This window comes from Prosopis cineraria, unplaced genomic scaffold, assembly GCF_029017545.1.
Source record: "Prosopis cineraria cultivar Desert tree isolate PC_DT_omini unplaced genomic scaffold, ASM2901754v1 PC5, whole genome shotgun sequence".
NCBI lineage: Eukaryota > Viridiplantae > Streptophyta > Magnoliopsida > Fabales > Fabaceae > Prosopis > Prosopis cineraria.
Genome location: NW_026555336.1, coordinates 37061078 through 37085164, shown reverse-complemented (window position 1 = coordinate 37085164; position 24087 = coordinate 37061078). Strand labels below are relative to the sequence as shown.

The 24087-nt window shown below is 33.0% G+C and overlaps 2 protein-coding genes across 2 annotated transcripts; one reads left to right on the top strand and one right to left on the bottom strand.

Annotated features, from left to right (window-relative positions):
- Positions 1 to 2476: 2476 nt before the first annotated feature.
- On the bottom strand, positions 2477 to 4451 carry LOC129310608 (protein RGF1 INDUCIBLE TRANSCRIPTION FACTOR 1-like). Its single transcript, XM_054952502.1, has 4 exons — positions 4130 to 4451; positions 3781 to 3978; positions 3332 to 3547; positions 2477 to 3170 (listed from the first exon to the last, which is right to left on the bottom strand). Exons 1-4 carry the CDS (start codon positions 4130 to 4132, stop codon positions 2931 to 2933), a joined length of 657 nt encoding a protein of 218 aa, XP_054808477.1. The 5' UTR covers positions 4133 to 4451; the 3' UTR covers positions 2477 to 2930.
- A 10139-nt stretch (positions 4452 to 14590) lies between these two features.
- Positions 14591 to 15608, top strand: LOC129311994 (uncharacterized). The gene has a single exon (XM_054954531.1). The coding sequence runs from the start codon at positions 14651 to 14653 to the stop codon at positions 15290 to 15292; it is 642 nt and encodes a 213-aa protein (XP_054810506.1). The 5' UTR covers positions 14591 to 14650; the 3' UTR covers positions 15293 to 15608.
- Positions 15609 to 24087: the final 8479 nt, after the last annotated feature.

Below are 24087 nucleotides of genomic sequence, written 5' to 3'. Positions count from 1 at the left end.
ATCATGTTATGATTAAGAAATTATATATTTATCATATTTAATCATGAAATGATTCTTTTTTTTTTTTAATTTCAATGTATCTAAAGAAAGAGCAATTTTTGTTCGCTATGATAAAAAATGAAAAATTCATATGTGTGAATAATGTGATTTTGTTGAAAGTGTTGTTAAGAAAACAAAATGTAGCTTATTGGATCTTTTTGTTTTTGAAATTATAAAATTTTAGTGATGAATCTATATTTAAAAAATCCAGAACAGAAAATGTCTTTTAGGTATCCCAAAATGGACGAGGTATGGCCACATTGGAGTGGAGTCAATGGGCGAGGGGAAGGGGTTATTGCCTTATTGGCAATTCGGCATCAGTGCTTTCGTCCATTAGCTATTGTGAGAGTGGCAACAGAATGTTGTGGCACCGATGCCTCCCACCTTCTTTTTCTCTCCTTTTTTATTTTTTGTATTTATTTCGGTCTATGATGCATCGGGCATTTGACCGCCAAGACCTCGAACTTTCCATGCCACGTGTCACTCTCCTCACCCTTCAACTCATACCCCCTTTCCATTGCGCCCAGCCCCATTCGCTGCCCGACACGTCAGGCCACGCGTCACTCCTCACTACCCCCACCTCCATTTCTTATATTATCACCAAAGCCTTTTTTATTCAATTATTTCCCTTTTTTTTCTTTTTAAAAAATTATATCTCGAGTAAAATGACTTTAACACGTGTCGGCAGCAACCTTGGAAGAATCTACACATGTTGGGGTCGCGGGCGGGCGAAAACAAAAGTAACTTTCACATGCACGGACCGCTTCGTTTTGCATCGACTAGAGTTTCGAGCTCTTTTGTTTTTGTTTTTCCTTTTTAATTTAATGAAAAGAACAGAAAAGATAGAGAACTAACAGCAGTGGTCAAAAGTATGATTATAAATCGTGGTCGGTATATATGTGCCAGGATCACTAATAATACGACTCCGTAATTGAAAGAGGTCACTAATGGGAGGAACCCACGCGTAAGGCATCGCCGAGTCACGTGTGCCACTTCCATTTCTCCACGTAAAACGTGTGACAGCGTCTGGTGCCCGATGACTCGCCCGTCTTTCAAAAACAGGGTCAAAAAGGTAAAGGGCGACACCTGAGAGTGAGTTCATAAAATGCAAAAATAAAATAAAATAAAATAAAGACTACCCAAAAAGAAAAAAGCAGGAACAAGTAACAACCCTTGTGACAAGACACAAAACGCCCTTCAGTTGACTCTCACCCATCTTCCTCCCCCCCCCCCCACAAAAAAAAAAAAAAACCAATGTTCCCCTGAGAAAAATCATCGATTTAGAATATGTTACGTTTTTGATGACATGTAATAGATTCTTTCTTTTATTAAAACATGTAATATATTCTCAATTACAGTACATTGTCACATTGAAACTGACCCTATCTCATAAGATATAAGTCTTGTTATTGTTGAAATGCATTCTTGATTAGTAAAAGGATTCCAAATCCTTGTTACCATTTGGAGGGGAGACAGGTATATAATTGTGAGAGAAGGAAACGCGGGGGCTTGGGAGGGCAGCTGAATCAGTAAAACATCACATGAAGCATCATTCCTTTCCACCTTAACAGTGTTGCCATATGTTGATTAGACCCATCAACTGATTTAATTACCACTATGGGAAATTCAGTGACACGGCCTTTTCATATTACCACCAATCCTACTTTGCTTTTCCTCCTCACAATACAAGCCGCACGTCCAAGGTCATGCCAGATTCCCTCCCCACCAATGTCCTAATTTCCCGATCTACCCCTCTAATGATCTCAGCAGTTCATCATTATCAACGCCCTCCAGCGATGCCCAATTCCGAACTAATTTTATGTTTTATCCTTATGCAGGGCGGCCGACGGTTGACCTCCGCCCTATTTTCGAGAACCAATACGTCTCGCTTTCCCCTGAGCCAGTCAACGAGCGACGCGTGTGAATAAAGACAACGCGAACTCAACCCGCCCCACATAAACCGGCTTCCGCGGGCCCCGCGATGTTGGGAGGCTTATTTATTGCCTTCGCCGCTCACCACATAATATACCATACTCTTTTTATTTCTTGTGTTTATATTACAAGAGAGCTATCATAAAATTTGACGGATAAAAATAAAATACCAATAAACATTTTGATTGCACACCTTTTAATTTCCTTTTATTTTTTGGGAACTGGCCGAGTAGAGTATCAATTTTCGTATAGATTTTGTATCAAAATAAACAAAAAAATCAATATAAGTTATTAAAATTTAATTCAAGTAATTCAAATCAGGAAGAAATTTTCAGAAGAAAAATTTTCCAGCAACATAATACGAGTATAAGTATGACTCCCAGACAGAACTCAACAATAATTTTGAAGTGATATGGCATTTGTTTGGACAATCTCGATTCATATCTGCATTTAAGGGCAGAAATAACTGCATCAAATAACACGGGGGCCGGAGACACATACAAAATTTAATAAAAATTCTTACTTCTTAATTTAGCATTCGATATATTATTAACAGTCCACCTGTTTTAAAAAGAGTGCTATTTAGTATTTACAACTCAATCCCAAAACTTATGTATAGTAACTTCCACAAGGCCTATCCTATGTAATACTATTTTCCATATCATACTAGGCTCCACTGAAAGAACCTTTTACTTATTATTTTGCTACGCCATTCTTTCTCTCACATCACCATCGACTCTTCCATACATGCCTTATTTTCTACTTTCTTAAACCTTTCCTCTTTCCTATTGCACTTTCTATATACAATGCTAGAAGCCGCTACCCACACTTCGATCCCAAAAGGCTCGACTATTGTTGGTTGCTGATGCTGATCAAACGACGTCGTGTCACTTGTATTGCTATGTAATACTTATCTACGCGAGGACCTGGTAGTAAATACCCTAAAATACTAAACTTTCTTAGTATTCTATGATTAGTCCTCCCATTGGGGCTCTGTGGGGAATTCCCTTTCTTCTCTTGGCCGTTCTGTAATTCACCGAAGTCGGAGGCGGCGTTGACGGGGTGAAGCTCTGAACCTGAGACTTGCCGTACTTCTGCCGGCCGTGGCTGCTGCTGCTGCTGTACGAATCCTCCGAGTCCGTCGCCATTACCGCTGACTGCTTCTTCTTCTTCTGGAAATCGCTTGAAGTCCCGACGATCTGTTAAAAAGAGACCATGTTCAGATCCAGTGATTCCAAAAAGCAAGCTTTTTCAATGTTTCTTTCCCAATTTGTTCAACGACAGCTTAACAAGAGAAAGACATTGTTCACTTTTCTTATTCCGTGACTGAAACTGTAAAGGCATTGTGCAAATTAGGTACCTTGCAGCCGAGAGAACAGAAACGGTATGAATCGAGAAGACTACGTTCACAGACTTCGCAGGTGTTGGTGACGCCCTTTCCAGGCCTAGGCTGAGGCCTCTCGTTCAGGAACACTACCCTCGCGCTGTTGATAATGTAGGTCTGGACGCCACTTATGTCTAAAACCTTCTGAATCTCCGAGACCCTAATCACATCATGGTACGAAGACCTCCTAATCTGTCAAAAAACATCGAAGTTCGGTTTCCATCAATGAGAGTTACAGAACACGAGTTTCACTCGGTTTCATTATGAACTAATGAATGCAGACCGCGGAGGGAAAATCCGAAAACGGCTGACAGTTAAGAATTCAGCACAGTAAATCATAATAACAAACAGAGCTGAATGAATGAAGACGAAGAGATGAACCACGAATGTGAGAAAAAAGTGAAGTTATAAAGTGAGAAACGAACCTGAATGGCACGATGGTCTTTGTGGAAGGCGAGGCAGAGAGAGCAGAGAGCACCGTTCATGCAGTCCAAGCAATACATATTGCATTCGCTCTTGTGGGAATCGGCATGTAACTTGCATTGAACAAAGAAGCTCTCTTTGAGCAGAGGCTTCAACCATGGCGGCCACCTGTTGTCCTCATCGCCAGGACCTCCAGCACCCTTTTCAAAATCAACCATCAAAACAGAAATTCACAATCAGAATCACACCCATAAACCAGAAACTTCAAAACAGGGCACCAACACGAGCACAGACCCAACAAGAGAAACACAGAAAACAAAATGACAAACACTGGTAAGTATTAAGTAATACCATGATTCTCCTGTTCTTGGGCTTAATTTCCTTCACAAAGGTGTCTTGGCGTTCGATCGCCAGCTTGAAAGAACAGAGAAGAGACAGAGTCTGATGAGGTAATGAGGAATGTAAGAGATTTTCAGAGCAAATATAAGCAGAAACTTTTAGAAGAGTGAAGACGGTGTGAGGGGGAGAGAGAGAGAGAGGGTATGTACGAAGGAGGCGGTAGAAGATGATGGTCTTAAGACAGAGGAGAGAAGAAGGCGAAGAAGTAGGAAGAGAGGGGCCGTTCTTATCCGCACAAAGTCCACAACCAAACCCAATTCCGGACCCAGCTCCAAAGCCGGGTCAAGCAGATGCGTTGGGTTCAAGGAATCCACCTCCTTCTTTCCTTTATATTTCGCTTTCATTTTCCTCACCCTTCTTTCGTCTTATCAATTTTGTTATTAATTTAATTCTCAGCTTCCATAATTATTTAAATCCTGCGATCTCAGATATGATTCGTGATTATGAACGCATTTCTATGTAATATATCTTTATGGCGGCATCGGTTTAGGCACACCAATTTCGCCCTCAGTATTATCAAACTAAACTAATAGCTAGCCTTTTCGTTTATTTCAGTGCATTTCTCATTACATGAGGCTGCTCCTTCCCATCCTTTGTCCTGTTCCAACTTGCTTGGTTTCTTAATATTTAAGTTCATCAAAATTTCGGCCACTCAATTTGGCCAAGCTATTCAGCTTTTGTCCTCGGTATATTATATATGTGCATGCTCGGACAATCATATTCAAGGCTCTCAGTTTCAATTTCATGAGCAATTCGGTTCCTCAACTGCTAGCAATGGGAGTTGAATATTGAATTCTTCACTGTATTTTAGTTTTCAATCCTAAAAAATTAGTTTTATTTTATAGTTATTCAATTATGAATTATCTATAACAAATAATATAAAATCCTGTACTGAATTCCATCCAATTGACAAATATGCCATTCATATCTCGCAAAGTTAATTATGAATTCAAACTCAGCTGATTGATGATGACGTTGATGGTCATGTTTAAATGCCATGGATGATTTAAACTAAATTTTGTTTTGCTCGAAGCATCATTCTTCAAAGTTCACAAGGGAGTGATGATTTAAATGTTAAAAGACATAAAAGCAACATGGCATGCTGGTGTTGCGGAACAATGGAGGATACAATGATGGACAGGGTGAGCTGCATATGTATAATGTATAGCAAAGGAGTGGCGATTGAGGAATGATGAAAAGGGACAAGCACAGGTAAGGAGGGGTGTGATGTGAGCTGATCTACAACTAATGAAATAATTTGAAACCTAATAGTGGAAGCGAGTGCACGGGCTTGTCCCCAGCTAACCCTAATCATGCACTAAGGTTAGGTCGACTCATTGGCTGGCCTTCTCCAATTTCCCAAACAATGTCCATTCATATTTCATTTCTTCACTCTCAGATTTGAATCCCACTTACACATATTAATGCTCCTTCCACAAGTAATCTCTCCGTGAAAACATACTACAATTTATTTTAGCCAAAGATTCTCAATTATTGGCCTAATTTTTCTGGGAATACAATGCCCCCTCTTTGTTTAATAATTATTTACTATTTATCTATATCCAAACATGGTTAGGCTTTAAACCAAAACTTTAATTTGTATCTCAAGTTATAATACTATTCATAAGTCAGATACATCAATTTGGCTACTTATACACATAATGGTAGTTAAAAGATGTGTCCAGTCCATATTTAGTACCAACAATTTATCAAATAGGAAATAGGATTGCTTCAATAAAAAAAAAAAAGCCAGATAGAAATATATAACTATTGGGACGAAATGTTGTTTATAGAACTGGCAACTGCGTGCAAAAAAAAAAAAAAAACAGAGAGTACAATTTAGATATCCAATTCTAGGCATCAAAGCACGTGTGAATTACAAGAAATAAAGATTTGGTTTGATGCTGTGTGATAGAAAAGACAGGAGTAGAATTATAAGAGAGAGAATTACCCCTAGATAGTTTTGCGCTTCCAGTCCGTACAAGAGAGTTTATACAAAACAAAAACATGAAAATATAATGGGAAACAAAGTAGGAAAAATTCAATTTACAATTAATGACAATAATTACAAAAAATGTGGCAAGGTTAATCTAGGTAAAATAACAAACTATGCTCAATATAAAATTACAAGTCAATCATAATCAAATCACATACATTGAAAATGTAAAAGAAAAGAAATCTGTCTACTTAAAGAAAATAAATATGATTTTAATGAAACAAAAGGTAACAGCCACTCTCCAATTCAATATTCTCTTTCGTCAATTTTTGATCTTTCGCCTCCATAACTTGCTAGCCGCAAGAAAAATTCAAGTAGGGATGCAAAAGTTCAAAGAAGACACGCAATGGTAGTTATTTGGGCAAGGAAAAATTCTTTTGTTAATAAATGCTCAACAAAGAAGTCGTCATTATTATTATTATTATTATTATTATTATTATTATTTTCTAAATATTGTTGATGTCTTGATGACACTACAAATCCTTCAATATAAAAATTTATATTATCACTCACCGTGGGAATCTAGATATGATTGCATTCAAATTTTAATTTGCCGAAGAAAAAGTTCTTCAGGAAAATATCATTCATGAAATGCTAAAAGGGTTTAATAATATTAATCACCGACCAAAACATTCTGAAATATTATTGCAAGATCAAATGACAATATGATTCAAAATGGCCAAGTAGAATTTGATTCAATGAACCCTTAGACACCTAAAAGTTTCACCATACCCGTTTAATCTTATATGACAATATATATATATATATATATATGTAATACAAGATTTTAAACCACTTTCATGTTACAACATAATGATATGTTGTTAATTCTTAAATGACATTTACTATTTTATTAATATTACTTGTTAATATGACATAGTAAATTATAAAATCAGGAGCTTTAAAAATTCATGAATTTTACAAGTTTTTATTTGTTAATTGACATTTAAATGTCATTAAAATAACATGTTCATATAGATAATTAATTTTAGTTCCAAACAACTTGTTTCTTATAACATAATGGTGTATTGTCAATTTTAAAATTAGTTTTTCTATCTTGATAAAACTCAAATGAATTGTTAATTACGAATAGATTGTTGTTAAAATTCAAATAGCATTTTTTAATTATTAAATGAAACTTGTTATTTTACTAATTAATATTATACTTCTAATGTTACTTGTTAATCATGAATGGGTTGTTATCAAAATTGAATGACTTGTTGTTTATACAAAGTGAATACTTGTTCCATGAGACCCATGTTGTCAGTTATCAATAACAAATATTCTTTTGAGTTTTGACAATAAATCATTTGAAATTAACAATCTATTTAAGCTTTAAGAAATTAGAAAAACTGATAGAATGAGCTTAATTATATAAGTAGTAGTCATTCATTAACAAGTATTTATTCAAATTTTGACAATAACAACCAAGTCGTGCTTAACAAGTTAGAAAAACTGACAACATTTTAATGGAATAAGTATTCATCCTGTATGGACAACAAGCCATTTAAATTTTAATAATAACTCATTCACGATTAATAATAATTTATTCAGGCTTTGACATGACAAAAAAAATTTAAAATAACAATGCACTGTTATATTATAAGAAATAAGTAGTTTGGAACTAATTTTATTACCTATATGAATATATTATTTTAACGACATTTAAATGTTAATTAATGAATGAGAACTTATAAAATATATAAATTTTTAAAGCTCACAATTTATAATTAACTATATCAAATTAACAAATGATATTAGCAAAATAGCGAATGCCATTCAAAAACTAACAACACATCGTTATATTATAAGATGAAAGTTTAGAATCTTGGGTTACATTATATATATATTGTCATGTAAGATTAAATGAGCTTGGTGAAAATAAATAAATTAACCCTTGAGTTATAGGTCTAGAAGTGTTCAAGACCTTAAACTTATATTTTGTGTCATATTTCTCTTTAATTTTTAAAAAATGATACAAGTTAATTCCTGTTGTTAATAAAAATTAATTTTGATAGTTATTAAACAAAAAATGATAAAAAAAAAGTCTCAAAAATTATAGCATAAAACCCAAAATTACAAATAATGACTAAAAAGAACAAAAAATTACAATTTTTTACTATTTTTTATGTCCTTTTCTATTATTTTCTGGTCAAGTGATTATTAAAATTAACTTTTGTTGAAAGGAAGGATCAAATTGAATCCTTTTCAAGAGTTGAAGAGGAATGTTACATAAAAGATGAGTTTAAAATTTTAAATGCTTTTAAATCTATAATTTAAATATTAATTTACTCATTTATTCAAATATTATAAGGGGAAGAATGAAAATTGCAATTTAGGGGTTAATTTTCTATGCCACTCATATAGCTATATATGCACACAAAATATAGCAAGTTTTATTAAAATATTTTAAGGGGAAGAATGAAAAAATGAAAAGAAAAATTGGAGTACGGTGACGGCAAATCCTATGAAGCTCAAGGCTTCACCAATGAAAAAGGCTCGTTGCATCATTTGTCAACAAAACCCGCAACTTTGTTCAACGCCTTCTCGTCCCATCCCTTGCCTTTAATTTCACATTCAACTTCACGGAAACTATACACGTCTCCAACTTTTCACTCCATTCATTTCTTCTTTAATTTCTTTAATTTCTTAGTTCTCATGTAAACTCAAAAAGCAACCCCTGAAAACCTACTCCTTTTCCCTTCGGTGACGAGACTCGCTCCAGCAACACATTCTATTGTTTTCTTCTTCATCATTTTTTAATTATTTATTTGTAACAATCAGCGGATAAGCACTGACTTGATTAGTTTGTCATTATATACGAAGTTAGGCGCTTAATTAATTTTGTGGTAGTAAGTGGGAATCGCCAGAGATATTTATATATTTCTAGGGTGGTCCAGGCCTCCCCTTGCTTGCCCTATCTGCTTAATCATGCTTGTTCACTATGAAACAAGAACCAGCGGACACGCTTGAACAAGGTCTTTTAATTAAAGTTGATCATCAAAATTAGATTAAAATAATGAATTATGGAGTATGACTTTGTTGCCATTAAACTCGCCCGAAGAAAATCCGTACCTGGATCTCCTTATAATTAACAATAAACAGTGCTTTCACCATATCGTATTCTGATACACTTCCCTGCACGCTGCATTATTTGGTATCTTGTTTTTTGTCTTGTAGAAGACGATTAATGTATAAGACACTTTCTATTTTAGTCGTTTGTGGAGACAGCGTTCCAAGTTGAGCAAAAAGATTACTAATGAATTGAAAAGTAGTTTGACGAGACGTAATGATCGATCGAGCTCGGTCTCCACGCGGAGGACACAATTATGAGAGCTGCATTTACAGTACTGCCTCACCTGCACTTTTCTCGTAATTTCGGAGCCCTGCACGACAGGTCTCTCCGGAAATATCACAGAATTTTCATCCGCTGCTTTGAAGGAAGAATTGGATTTGTAGTACTAATTAACCTTAGCCACTGACTATTGGAGTGCATTATTGAACTTTAAATGCTTTGTGGACCTGACCCACTGGAAATTTTTTGGATCTAACAAGAAATATTTTGTTTGTTTGTTTATTATCTTGATTCTCGTGCTGTGATGAATGTCATGTTGTGAGGGGCTATAAATATTTAATGAATGAGGTTTATAAAGATGATCATTAAAGTGGAGAGAGAAAAGCAGTGAAAGCGGATGAGGGTTGAAATTTAAACGGCGTACATGTAAAGGTCAAAAGGATGCTACTCTACGATGAAACCCTTCACTTGCACATCCCGATTGACCCAGACTTTTGGCCATTGACTCCTCATGTGCGTTGACCCTCTACACTACGTCGTTTTGAGTTTCATGGCCCCACCTTCCAAATGAAGTGTTGCAATTGCTTTTGTTTTTGGACCTACCAATTATCATTATTCAAATCATACCTGCTATCTTTTCTCCGATAAGATGAGATCAAATGATTTAGATGGAATTTCAAACAGTAGTTTTTCTTTTTTAAGTTAGAAATTAAAAGTGTTTTATTTTTTATTTTGGATTTTTTAAAGAAATATAAATTAATCATGAACAGGCTCCATGAGAAATAATATCCTATGATCGATTATTATTTAGGATAATAAAATATCAATTCGTTCTCCATCTCTTGCCAATTTCTTAAAAGTTTTTTGCCTGGAGCTAGGATGTTCGTCAAGTAATATGGTCTCCATATACAAATGCGAGAGAGTAAAGGACTCATTCGGAGATGTGTTTCACATATTTTATTTTTTTAAATATATATAACAAATAAAGAGAAGGAAGACAAAAAAAATATTAAACTCGATTTTAAATCAAAACCTTTTATCCTCGGAAAAATAGCATGAAATTTTCATTTTAAAAAGTTAAGTAATTAATTTTATTGCTCAGGGAGCTACAATTGATCAACATATATAATCTCAAGAAAGAAAAAACAGGGGAAGAACGATAAAGAGCAAAAACAGTTTGATGGATGAAGGAGAGCGATGTTTAGTATTGATTTCCAACAATCCAGAATCGTGGCGGCGAAACATCTGCCAGACAATAAATCATTTAAAAATGAATCTAATTTGACCAGCTAGCAATATTGAGTGGATGAATAAGCACATAAACGTTAATTCAATAATTATTTATTTCATGTATGAAAATTTATTATATTAATCAAGCCACAACAAATGCAATACATTCATGTGAGTATACAAATAAACCAAACAAAAACAACTACATCTTACCAAAAGAAAAATAATTAGCCAAGAAACCACCAAACTAGTTTAGCTGAACTACTTTTCTTATCCAATTTAGAAATTAAGGCAAGACGAAAAAAATAGCATGGTTATGATGAAAACACAATGCAGCCTTTAATTTGTTTTTGGGATGAAATTTCAACATCAGAATAGAATGACATAGCACGTGTAATTAATGGAAGCAGCGAGATTAATTAGCGAAGAGGTTGATTAATTTTGTGGAGCATACGGAGGAGTTGAAATAGTGAGCGAGAAGAAGAGGGGAATGTTGGTGAGAGAGGATTAATTAATTAATGGAAAAAAGTAAGGGGGTGTGAAAAGAGATCAGAGACTCTATCCACTCTCATAAAATCCAAAAAGGTGAAGCAGTGTGAAAGACACTCGGCCTCCTAAATCCTTCTCCTTCGAATCAACCGCTTGCTGCATCGATCATCCTCTTCACCGAATAATTTTTTTTTTTAAAGGTTAGATTTTAGGCTACTTACAGATCAAACTAAACAAATTGCTATTTTCACCTTTTTACCTTACATTTTAAATTATATTGAATTCTGCTCTATAAATTGTTTGAGTGTAAGGGCTGCAGGGTTGGCTCTGCAGTGAATGACTTTTTTTTTTTTTTTTAAGTAGAGATCAGAGACAGCTATATTTAAATTATAAATTCGTGAGAAAACAATAAAGAAAAAATCGCAGTTAAATCTCAAAACATTAAATTGCTAATGACAATTATATAGATTTTTTTAAAAAAAATGAGATACAAAATGCTGATGTGCAATCTGATAGGTACAAGAAGGGATTTTAGTTATAATACAAGATTTGATAGTTAAATATCATTAGGGGAGACATGAGGTTAGTAAATAATTGATAGATTGAGAGGAGAAGAGTGACGGAGAGAGGAACAGTGAAAGGGAAAGTGAAAGTAGAAGGAGATATGGGTGATCTTAAGAAAGATAGGATCATGATCGGATTGGGGGCATGATTCAGCGAATGTGGGTTGGAGTTGAGTTGAGATATTACATAACATGTCATCGTCACTCATGACTAGGACCCCACTCTGCAACTTGCAGCTCTTTCCACCACAACTTTCTCACCTCTTCCTACTTCTTTCTCCTTTTTTTTTTCTTTTCTTTTTTTTTTAAAAATCCCTCCTCCACGTATTTAACCCCGTCTCTGGCATACTTGAAATGACAAAAATGGGAGCTTTCTTTTTCAAAGCATTAAGAGATGATGACTTTATATATAGGATGCATGGAATGATCAAAGAACATATATACACAAGCTTCAACGTCAAAGCCATCAATGTTACTATTCTTATGTAATTTTGGGATCTAAGGGAATAGATTTCTCTCATGAACTTTGATTCCATTATATATTTATTCACACATACCCACTTATTACCAAAATTATTTGACGGATATGTTTATTATTTTCAAATAACCACCAAATGTGTATATAATTGACGGTTATTTGAAGTATTGTCTCACAGAAACTGCAAAGAGTCACGCGTGATAACTCATATTTGATGGATTTTTTTAATGATAACTGTTGAGCAAGGAGTCCTTCTATATATAACACTTCTCAAAACATGATTCCACTTCCTTCAATGACTGCTTTTAAAAGCTTACTTTATAGGATGGCTATTGAAGAAGTTCAAAATTGGAAATACCACGTGATTATTATTAATTTTCTCTTTTGGTCCTGAGCCGAAAAGACAATTTCAGCAGATTAGATTTAGATCTACTAATGCTCCCATTCACAAGTAGAATGAAGAATCTAGATAACCAACGAATTGAGTTTTTCATTACAACTGCGAAGTTTTCAGACTCAACTTTAATTTAATATATATTTTAAATTAGTTAAACTTTTTTTACTCTATTAATAGGTTTAAAATATTAAATACTTGAATTTAATCAGGTGATTTAGATAGAGAGAACAGAGAAGCTGCCAGAAATCATTATTAGAGACGTAGTTTTTTCTTTTTTAATTTGACGAGTCTGATCTGCTTTCGTTCTTTTAGATGTAGAATTAAAATTTAAATCAGAAATTATTCTAAGTCCGAGGCGTCTCATGTCTGTTTCAGTGAGTCCACATATTAGATACAGGCCTAAAAGCACTTGCCATGTACAGGCCCGACTAGGCTCCCCAAATCAAATATGTGATCTAGAGAGAATAAACTGGACTCAAAATCAAAGAGCCATAGCACTTGTCTTTTGGTGAGCCCAAACATTGATGTGGGCCTACGTTTAATTTCTTTACTACAAGGCCCAATGAGCCTCAACCTCAAACAGTTTATGTAGTATGGCCCATACTGCATGGGCCTATTCTTCTTGTCATTTTTATTGTTTTCAGCAAGGCAGCCCCCGAATAAAAACGTGGTGCTGAGTCAAACAATTCTGGCGCCAATATCGCTTTTATCTTGGACTTTGATGTACCATTCAAAGCCCTTGATCGTGGACTATTACAATTTCTTTTATATATATATATATATATATATATATTCATTATTTATTGACATAATTCGGGTAGAATGACATTATGATAAAGCTAATAAGTATTTAACACAATTACATACTCAAAATTTAAAGTTGAAATTATTGATTGAGCCAGCATAACTCCTTACTAGTTAAATTATGTAATTATGTGCTCATTAGTGAATTATTACAATTTTTCATTTATCTTTTGTTTTAACATCATTACAATTTCTCCTTTATTATTTATTGTTCACTTGAACAAATAAGATCAATAGAATTGGGCCTTTTCTGTTAGAAAAAATAAATGCTTATTTGAATCGTGTTGTGCCTAAGAAAAATAACAAAAATGGACAACTATTAACAGGGTTAAATCCAACATAAAAATTTAATATTTTAAAATATGATGAATTAAAGTTTGAATTTTTATTAACAAAGCGATTATATTTAATACTCATCGGTGACTTGCGACATCTGTATTCATTTTTTTTTTGAAAAAAAAAGGACTAAACTCATTCCGTCATTTTCCCAACTACTCAACAACCCCTCAACTTTCAAGTTTCAATTTCAACCATCCTTTTCACTTTTCTAATTTTTAACTCCAATTTTTTATTCTGGAAAAGATTTTAACTCGAAATTCAATATCAGCATTTATATACTAGAAATTTTACATGATACGATTTTTAAAATCATAATTTTATTTATTCTTATATTAAATAGTATTAAAAAAATTCCACACATTCATTATTATTTTTCAAAAATATCAATTTTCATAATGCTTAATTTGATATTATAATTTGAACTCATCCTTTTTAAAATTTTTAAGCTAAAATATACGAAATTTGAGTAATTTATTTTCTTAATTTCAATAATTAATCCCCCTGGACTTTGCGAGAACGATCTCTGAATCAAGATGTTTGGTCAATTCCTTAATTAATAATTCAATTTAGACTTTTAGTTGTTTTCATCCAAGAGTGAGCATTCTTCCCACAAAAGAAGAAAATTAAACATGCAAAATATAAACTAATATGATTTAAATTAAATAATGAACCGAAATGCGTTGTCTAGTTTTTAACCATTCTACGCTGACCGTTCCTCCTAACCCGAGTTGGGCCCACATTAACCATGGTTAACTCAATTTGTTTTCTTCCTGCCCCGCCATCCCACCTTCCTCTATATAAACCTTCGGCCGCGGGTAGAGCAACAAATCCAAATCACGGGGCAAATTTTCTTCGTGCGAAAGTTGAAACCAATAAGCGGTGATGGGGTTTTACCTGGATGAGGAAGAGGTCTGGAAGTGTCCCAAGCATCCATCGAAACGACGCCGTACAGGAATTTGCCCCACCTGCCTTCGCGACCGCCTCGCTACTCTCTGCCCTGACTGCGCCCACGTCCGGCCATGTTCCTGCTCCGCCGCCGCTACCTCCTCCTCTCCCTCCTTCTCCGCCTTTGCTTCCGTTTCTCGATCCTCCCTCGCAGGTGACGTCGCCGGAGGACTGAAAAGATCACGGTCCGTTGCGATTCCGTTTCTCCGTTCGAGGTCGAGGTTCCCCGCGGGAGACGGAGAGTTGGATTGTGACGGCGCCGCGGTGAAAGATGTTCCCGGTCTGACCAGAAGCCGGTCGACGAGGTGGTTTTGGTCGATGTTCAAGCCACCGAAGAGCAATCGGAACGGAGTGCCAGAGCAGAATTGTCAGAGTGTCGTGGGGGAAGACGATGAGAAGAGTGTGGACGGAAAAATGGCAACACTGATGAAGTCGAGGTCGGTGGCAGTTTCCGGCGGCGTTGGAGAAATCAGAGGAGCGAGGAAGAGAAGGGGATGGAACTTTCCGAGTCCAATGAAGGCTTTCAGGCAATCCAATAGGAGCTCTAAAATCCTTCAGGAAGCTGTGGCTTGTGCATAGAGGCGAAAATCTGTAGATAAAAATAAAATGCTTGTTATATGAAATGAGTACTGCTGACTAATATTGTATGGTATCGAAGATTAAGTGCATAGCTCCTAACCCCTAACTCCAATTCTGAGGCCTGATAAATCTCAGAGTGGTGCATCAATTGTGTTGGCAGGGAAAACAGAAAAAGAGGATGCAGTATTGCAGTATAACATGTTCTCCTCGCGTTTCATTTCATTTGAGAGAAAGTTAGTTAAATTACATATACTGTTTCAATTAAGCAACTCTATATTAATGTTTTGTCTCATGAGTGAAAACTCTAATTTTATCAGGAGTCATTTTAAAAATTCATAGTAAATGTTTATTGAAATGTAAATTTTTATTTAGAAAAAAAAAAACAAAAAATACCATCAAACTGTTTCTTTTATACGTTTAGGAAGGGAGGTATGCAGTGTTGGTGGGGGTATATGATTAGAGTGCGAATGTTTCAGTTGGCAAAACTTAACTGCCTTACTCATTTTGATTGGTACATTTGGTTCATTCGGCCCCACCCACCACGCCTTTTGCCCCCCAGAGTAACCACTTCCTCTGTTTCGTGCCTTTTCATTTCCGTCAATCAATGTGCGGATATATCAGCATTCAGCAATTCGTGGGTGAGGCTCTCAATCTCATCAATCGTAAGAGTAGCATCCATTATCCTTTCCATGATATTATAAATGAGATAAATATGAGGTTATGTAGAGACTGATATGTGATTATTAGTTTTATATTTAAGAAGGTTAATTTCTATGCTCACTCCTTAGATAATTATATTGAGGGTCACTAAAGTGTTAGGATTATTTTTTATTGACCCCGAAACAAAATCCTCTCTTGATCCTACTTTGTTTGAGATTCTCCACTTCATTTCTATTTAAAAAGAAACAAAAAAAAGCAATGCATGGTTAAACACACACTCCTTCCATGTAATTAAAAATACATTTTCCTTGTCAAAATATAAAATATTAGTAATTAATTCATAATTTTTAAAAAATGTTAATTGAAGCTTAAAAAATTAACATGTTTTTAATTATTCCCACATTAAACATCTTATATAAGTATCTTGATAATAATAATTAAAGTTTCAACTCATTTTTTAATAATAAATGAAATAGGGTTATAATTGAAAAGGTAGTTATAAAAATTATTCAGTGTCTTATATTTTAAACTAAATATAACTCTTAAAAAGATGTCTTCTATTGTGGTTTAAGGAGATTATATTTTTTTTACCAACCAATGTTTAGGGGTGTTTATACTCTTCTTCCCTTCTCGATCAACCTAATTACGTCCCACTCATGAAAAGACTAGTCTTTACCAACTTGAAAATAAATGGGATGGGTATTTGCAACATGGGATAAAAAAAGGTTTGGAATAATACAGAACTACAACCTGAAGATGTATTCTTCCATCCCATCCTAAATATAATAAGAAAAATTATAATTAAATTTTATACAAAGAAATTAATTACTATAAAATTTATTAACAATTAAATTAAATTTCATTGACAATTGATTGTGTTGTTAATGTAGTTTAGTTCAATTGTTAATAAAACTTATAGTAATTTATTTCCTTGTGTAAAACTTCAATATAATTCTTCCAATATAATTTACATTTTTTATTTTTTATTTTTAACAATATAAATTCATTCGGGTAAATACTTTGAATTTAAATATTTTAAAATTGTCCTCATTTTTTTAAAAAATGGAAATTAAATAACATAGAATTATTTTTTATTTTTTTAAAAATTATATTTAACTATTATAAATTATTTTTAGTTATGGTCAACCATTATTATAGTATAGGCTATTTTCATTAATCATAGGTGATGATTATTATTTGTATTTTTTAACTCTAAACTTATTTTCAAATTAATATAATTAGATAAATTTTCATTTTGTTTTTTTAAATTTAAAAAATGAATTTACAAACAATGTTTATAAATAAAAGATAGAACAAAATCAAATAAGTCCTAAACTTACAATAATTAAAAAATTGATTTCCTTTTGCTGAGATGTTAATGGATCTATTAGTATTTAAATATGATATATGGGACACACATGTAATTCTCCCATTTTGAGTATAACTTACAAGGGCTATCATATATTCATACATACATAAATATATATGTATATATACATATATTTGGCACGTCGAAAATAACTTGCAGCTCCAACAGCCATAGCCCTGTAGTGTGACCAGAGATAATTGTAGATATTTTTTGTGGCATGCTCCCCAAATATCTACTTGAATTGTCATTATTGAAAAGAAAAAGGATTTGCCAACTCTTTCGAACCCTCCACGGGGCAAATTATTTACAAGGCATTATATTGTCTGGAAAGAAAAGGATGCTGCTTAACAAAACTCATTAGAAAACAAGTGTATGAAAATGATATTCGCCTTCCCCCTTTCCTTTCACGCATAATGATATTATGAGTTGGTTCGAATAATTAATTATACGAGTCAGATTTGATTGAAGAAATAAAAAAAATGAGTTTCTTCTAGTCCGAACTATACAATTCACAAATCATATGGGTTAGCACAAGCTTGTTTCACCCATATTATTTTAAAAGTAAAAAAAAAGGAAAAAATGAGAAAATTTTCTGAATATAAACCATATAAAACATGATTTATTTAGTTGATTTAGTTCATATATTTTGCATAAACATTATGACTGTGGCGGAGCCACATTGTAGCGAGCATGGGTGGAGCTACATTTAGTTGATCCCCCTCAACTTGAAAAAAAATGATATGTATGGAGCATATCTAAAATTCATTTTTTTAACTTAAAGCCCATTGAATATTAGCATGCAATTTCATAAATACCAATATTATTTATATATCCTTTAAAAAATACAAAAAAGTTAATCTGATTAAATTAGAGCCATGTCATCCTCATCCAAATACTAGTGAAGGACTAATAAAATAAGACAATGAATAATGAAGATTCAAAACTCAAGAATAAACTCGTTGAATGTCTTTCGCTGGCTCGCTGCATTTGCAATGTTAAATTATGAAACAAATAAAACAAAAAAAGGAAAGAAAAATAGTAGATTTGAAAGATAGAAAAATTTTTCTTATGCTCAGGATCTTGACTTCGTCATTGACTCCCAACACAAGATCCTTGCTCTGTCACTAGTATTGAGGGTGGATAAATGTACTCCCTCACTCTGAAAAAAATTACAAATAGAGTATGTAAATTTCATAACTTTTCACCCTCTATTCTTGATATTCTATACATTTTGAATTACTGAAAGAATATTAAAAAACAAAGAGAAATATTAAAAAATCATCATTAATAAAAATTTATTTTTATCAAAATATTTTATTTTTTGGGACGTCAAATGTCCTCTAAAAAAATCTTATAATTTGTGACAAAGAGAGTATTATATAGGTGTTGCATGTTTGTTGCTTCTAAATTTAATCAAAGTTTTGTCGTATATGTGTGCATGTGTATTAATATCGGCCTCTGTAATCTCAAATACTCATTTGGCTTCTAACGATGAGTGCATGTGTATTTCTCACTTCCCATATCAAATATGCAACAAACAAGCAGCTCTCCAACCCATCAAAAAGGTGGACAAAAAGCGATGGCTAATTTTCTTTTCTTTGTGCAATAAATATAGATTGGGTATATCTTGCAGTATCGACTTGAAATAAATTAAACCGTCTACGTAATCTATATCAACAGGAAATGGGATTTCCTGATTACTAAAAGAATTTTGATTTATCCATCGCATGAAGAACTAGATAGTGTCCCTTGCAGCATAGAAAATAACTTAAAAATTTCGTAAACTTTGTATTAAATTTTTATATTTATTTTGGCAACACCACGGAAACGAATTTTTCTTTTTGGCACACATAGTTAAGTTCTGTTACTCTTTTGGATTTATAATGGAAAAGAAGTTTATCACGTGTCATTTTAACATACTCCTTGCATCGTGCCTCTAGTTTTACATGACATATAAGCAAGGCAGGGCGTTGCTTCGGATAAAAAAGAAAGGCAGCGGGTTGCTTTGAATTTGATCATTTGTTCACCACTGTATGTTCACTTGGCTTTCATGTGACGCAAGTTGAAATGTCGAAATTACGTTCAAACCCTTCCATACTTAAAAGTAACATCCTCTGCCCAGCAGCGCGTTATATTTACATATGTAGTTCAATTTAATTTTTTTTCACACACATGCATATACACGGTTTAATTTTATCACAGAGACATTCCTCTCCAATTATGTTGTTGAAGTTTTTATTTGAATATTTTCTATTTTTTCAAATTACTTACAAGTATCCTCATATTAAAGATAATTTTGTTTAAAATATGGTCGAGCATTATATATGAGCATCTCTCATAATAGAAATTTTCATTTAAATATTTTTATCTATTACTATTAATATATGAACCAACGGGTTTTTATATTAATATATGCTAGTGCCTATACCAATTAAATATATACAAGAGATAACATGAGTGACTAAATATTAATTTATTAAACGGGGATTGAGGTTGGTGGTGGTGGGGGTTGCTTTAAAAAAATTTTATTCTAAAGTTTTTTCCCTTTCAATTTTGAATACCAATAACAAAAAAAAAACATTGAAAATAATTTATGTAAGTTTCAGAATAAGATTTGCCAGATCTGATACGGTCAATTCATTTATTGTTGTTTACGTGTAACTTTGACGATGATGTTTGGTTTGAATTTTGACGTCTCCTTCAACTTTATACAACTACACATATTCCATCGCTCGGAATTTGCTAAACTCAATTACATGATCTCTATTTTAATTTCTCTTTTTGAGAAAAAAAGAAAAGAAAAGAAAGCGATGGAGAAGAGTATCTTGCTTGATCAAGTATGTGCTCATATTCACACGAGAAAGTCAAAATGTACCGCCGCAATACAACTATCATTCAAATATATGGATCTTGCTTTATATATATATATATATATATATATATATTCTCTCCACACAGTTTCAATCATAGAAATGGAAGCACTTCGACAAAGTCAAAATGTTAACACCACAATGCCGCCATAATCAACGTATGATCTTGCTTTACACACACACACACACTTTTCTTTTCCTTATTTTTCCTTCTTTTTGGGCGCAGTTTCAATCATAAAATGCAAAGCTCTTGACCTGAGACTGAGAGGCCGAGTTGGTTTGTTTTGCCTTGTGTGTGCAAGACCGTGTGTGTTGATTGCGTGATGGTCTGATTCATTAATACTAGTTCAGCTTAAAGTGTTGTTTGTCTCATCATCAGTTATATATTATGCTTATTTTATGGATTTTTTTTACTTCAATTTACCAAAAGAAGTCAGGAATAAATAAAGAAATGATTGTGGAAAAGAGCTTATTCTATCAATGCAAAATTCTTATAATATATACAGATCAATTTAATGATAATTAATAAATATCCTAATAATATCTTAGCAGAATAAATTTTAATAAATAATATATATTAAAAGAATAAATATCTGTCTCGATGCTCTCCCTTAAACTCAAAATGCTATAACAACTTGCATGGCTTGATTTAAAGAATATGTGATAGAGAGAAATTAAAAAAAAAGCAAATATAAACTTAAAGTGATTCTCTTGTGTATGAACTATAATCATCACTAAATAAAATTTTCAAGTCATTCTCAAAGGATGAATCATTGAGCTGAACACTTAGGAGTGATTCTTAAAAGGATACCTCACTAGGTGCGAAAAGTCAAGAGTAATTCTCAAAAAATGAATCTCCATCTCAACAAATACAATCCTTCAGCTCTAATGATGAAAAGATGAACCGATAAACATGTTAATTTCAGTGGGTTAAAGAAAAATTTAAATGCTTCCAGGGAAATAGATGACAAAATTAACCAATTAAAAAAGATGAAGTTAAAGCTTATAAAAATTAGAAAACCAAAACGAAACCAATTCAATGCAAGTAAGAGACATAAAAAAGAAACCCCCTCCCCATTTTTATGCTTTATTAGAGCCGTAAAAAATAAGTGAGTTCAAACAATACGGTAGTTTCAGACTCCAAAAAAAAAAAAAAAATCAATGCGATAATCCAATTAGCTTTTTGAGCAACTTTGGGACTGATCCCTGAACCCCCCCCCCCCCCCCGCATGAAGGGGAGAGATCGTGCCATTTGACCTATGGCTCATTAGCAAAAATAATTTTACTTTTAACCATAATAAAATGCACAATAAAAACGCATTTTATATTAAATCCCATGTAGTTTATAGCAAAATAAGTCTAATTAGGGGAATAAAGCAATTAAAAAACAAGTAAGTATTATTTTTTGGAAATATTTTTCTGAGAACTTGTGCATATTTTAATGAGAGAAATCGAGATAATAAATTATATAATATATTAAAAAATATTTTTTATATGAAATTTTAAGTAGGTAACTCTAGGGTTGTTTTTGGTTTAAAGGGGATATGATTTTGTCTAGTTTGCACAGATTCCTCCCCTTGCATGATTCCATGGAATAACATTCCACTAAATTTTATTTCATTGGAACATCGAAGAGATGGTGCAGTACATGTGTGAATACTCTTTAAAAAGCCAATTTTATCTTAGTTCATGGGTGATTTAAAATTTAAACTTTTAAAAGATACATTTTAAATCCTAAGCAATTAAAGTTAAAACAATTTTGCTCCAAACATTAAATTTAAATAAAATTCTATCAAAATAGAATTTAATGTGTAATTTTCTTCAAATGAGGGTAGAAGATAGAGGGGAGAGTAAAATTTAGTAAAAATCACATAATAGATTCTAATTTTTTAAAAAACTAACGTACGTTTATTGAAATTTAATGGTGGAAGTAAAATTATTCTAATTTTAATTGTTTAATGTTGAAAATATACTTTTTAAAAGTTTAATGTTCAAATTATTTTTGAACCTATAGTTCACAATTCAAATTACATATTAACCCTAATTTGTATAGCTAAGCAAGTAATACCTTTCTCAGTACTTATTATTCATTTCATTCCCTACTTCTATTGAACCAAACATCATTTAAAAAAGTGATCGTCTTTTTTCATGCATACCATAACATGGGCTTTTCATTCTCATCCCCATTCTTTTTCTTTATTTTTATTGCAACATACCAAACATGATGCAGGTCATGGTAACAAGGGGGGCATCAAGTTAAAGCACAGTAGAATAGTACGTGACAGTAGAGAAAAGGATTGCAACAAAATGAAGGTGGTCTTAGACATAAGAGGCTTTATAACTAAAGCTGCACAAAGGACTAAAAAGATAATATTTTGATCTAACTCAATGTTTGATTTTCTCTTTTTTTGTTGAAAATTATTGGTTTAGGCAAATATAGTCCGGTTTAGTTTATATTTAACTTAAAGTTGAACATGATTTGACTTGATCTGTAGGATTGGGAGGCTATTCTTAATAGTTCAGTATTTCATTTTATTTTTTTCCTTTATGAGAGGCTACAATGCATTTCAATCTAATAAACTTAATTAAGATAACAAAAATATTTATAGTTAAGTAAAATTTACAACAAAACATTGACAGCTAGTTATAATAGATCCATAACAATTGAGAGAACTTAAATTCATAGCATTTAATAAGTTGTTTGATAAAAACAAAACACCCAAATTTTTAAACACGCCTGCAGAAACAAACTTCAAACAGTATCATTTGACGTGAAGAAAAATACTCGTACAATTCAAGTTTGGAGCATTAAAAAACTGCAATATTTTAGGGTACATATTTGGGATTTTTTTTAAATTTGTTAGGTGCATTGCTCAAGTGTCTTGAATGAGAAAAAAAATACATGTTTAAATTACATTACAACAAGTTAATGCTACATTGAGTGCTTAGGCTTCAAACTAAATTAAAAATAATTATAATTAAAATTATTTTATATGATCATACTAGATCAAGTGATTTGATATCTCAATTTTTGGGTGTGTTTGATTGGAGGGAGGGGAGGGGCATCCCCTCCCCTCATTTGATTAGGCCCCCCCCCCTCCCCTCCTTTAGTTAGGAGGAGGGGAGGGGAAATTTTAAAAATTTTCCCTCCCCTCTCTTCCAAAGCTCTCTTCTCCTCTCCTTCTCTTCCTTCCTTTTGAACCAAACAAGCTTTTTTTGTTATCTAGTATAACCCAAATATAAAATCTAATATTTTTAATCTATCTTTATATAGCTCAAGTCAAAACAAAATATGAAATATGGGTCGGACAAACTGACAAAGCAATATCCTTAGCAGTTGGATTTAGCCCATTATTGTGTTTGGTCCAAAGTTCTACGTGGCCTGTTTGGATTTTGATTGAAAAATATTGACTGACAGGACATGATAATATTTAAAAAATATTTTTTAAAATTAATTTTGTAAAATTGATTATTAAAAGGAAGAAAAATTAGCTTGTGCAAAATAGAATTTCAATAACCAAATAGAATTTTAAAATAAATTGATGGTATTTGGTTGCTTTTATAAAATAGAGTTTTCGGAACTAAATATAATGTAAGAAATCTAAAAAGATTATTTTAAACTTTATAATTGATTTTAAAGAAGTATGAAACAGGTTCATGATGTTACTGCCATGTACCCTAGCTTTATCGATTTTTCCTATTCGCTGTTATGTACGGATGTTAGCCCCGCCGTCACCTGTCGGCAACACCTCATCCTATTCATTTCTTTAAAACTGCTCCTAAAGCTATGCGCCTATGTCCCCCCCAAACACAGCCTTTGGATTTCTGTTTGTCGTCTTCATGTTGGTTCCTCTTATCCTTTTCTTGCCCTGCCCACCCCGTGAAATGCATTCCTA

Coding starts and splice junctions, on each gene's coding strand:
- LOC129311994 (XM_054954531.1), top strand. CDS start 14,651: ATGGGGTTTTACCTGGATGAGGAAGAGGTCTGGAAGTGTCCCAAGCAT.
- LOC129310608 (XM_054952502.1), bottom strand. Junction 3,548..3,780: donor AAGACCATCGTGCCATTCAG/GTTCGTTTCTCA, acceptor GTTTTTTGACAG/ATTAGGAGGTCTTCGTACCA. Junction 3,171..3,331: donor TCTGTTCTCTCGGCTGCAAG/GTACCTAATTTG, acceptor TCTTTTTAACAG/ATCGTCGGGACTTCAAGCGA.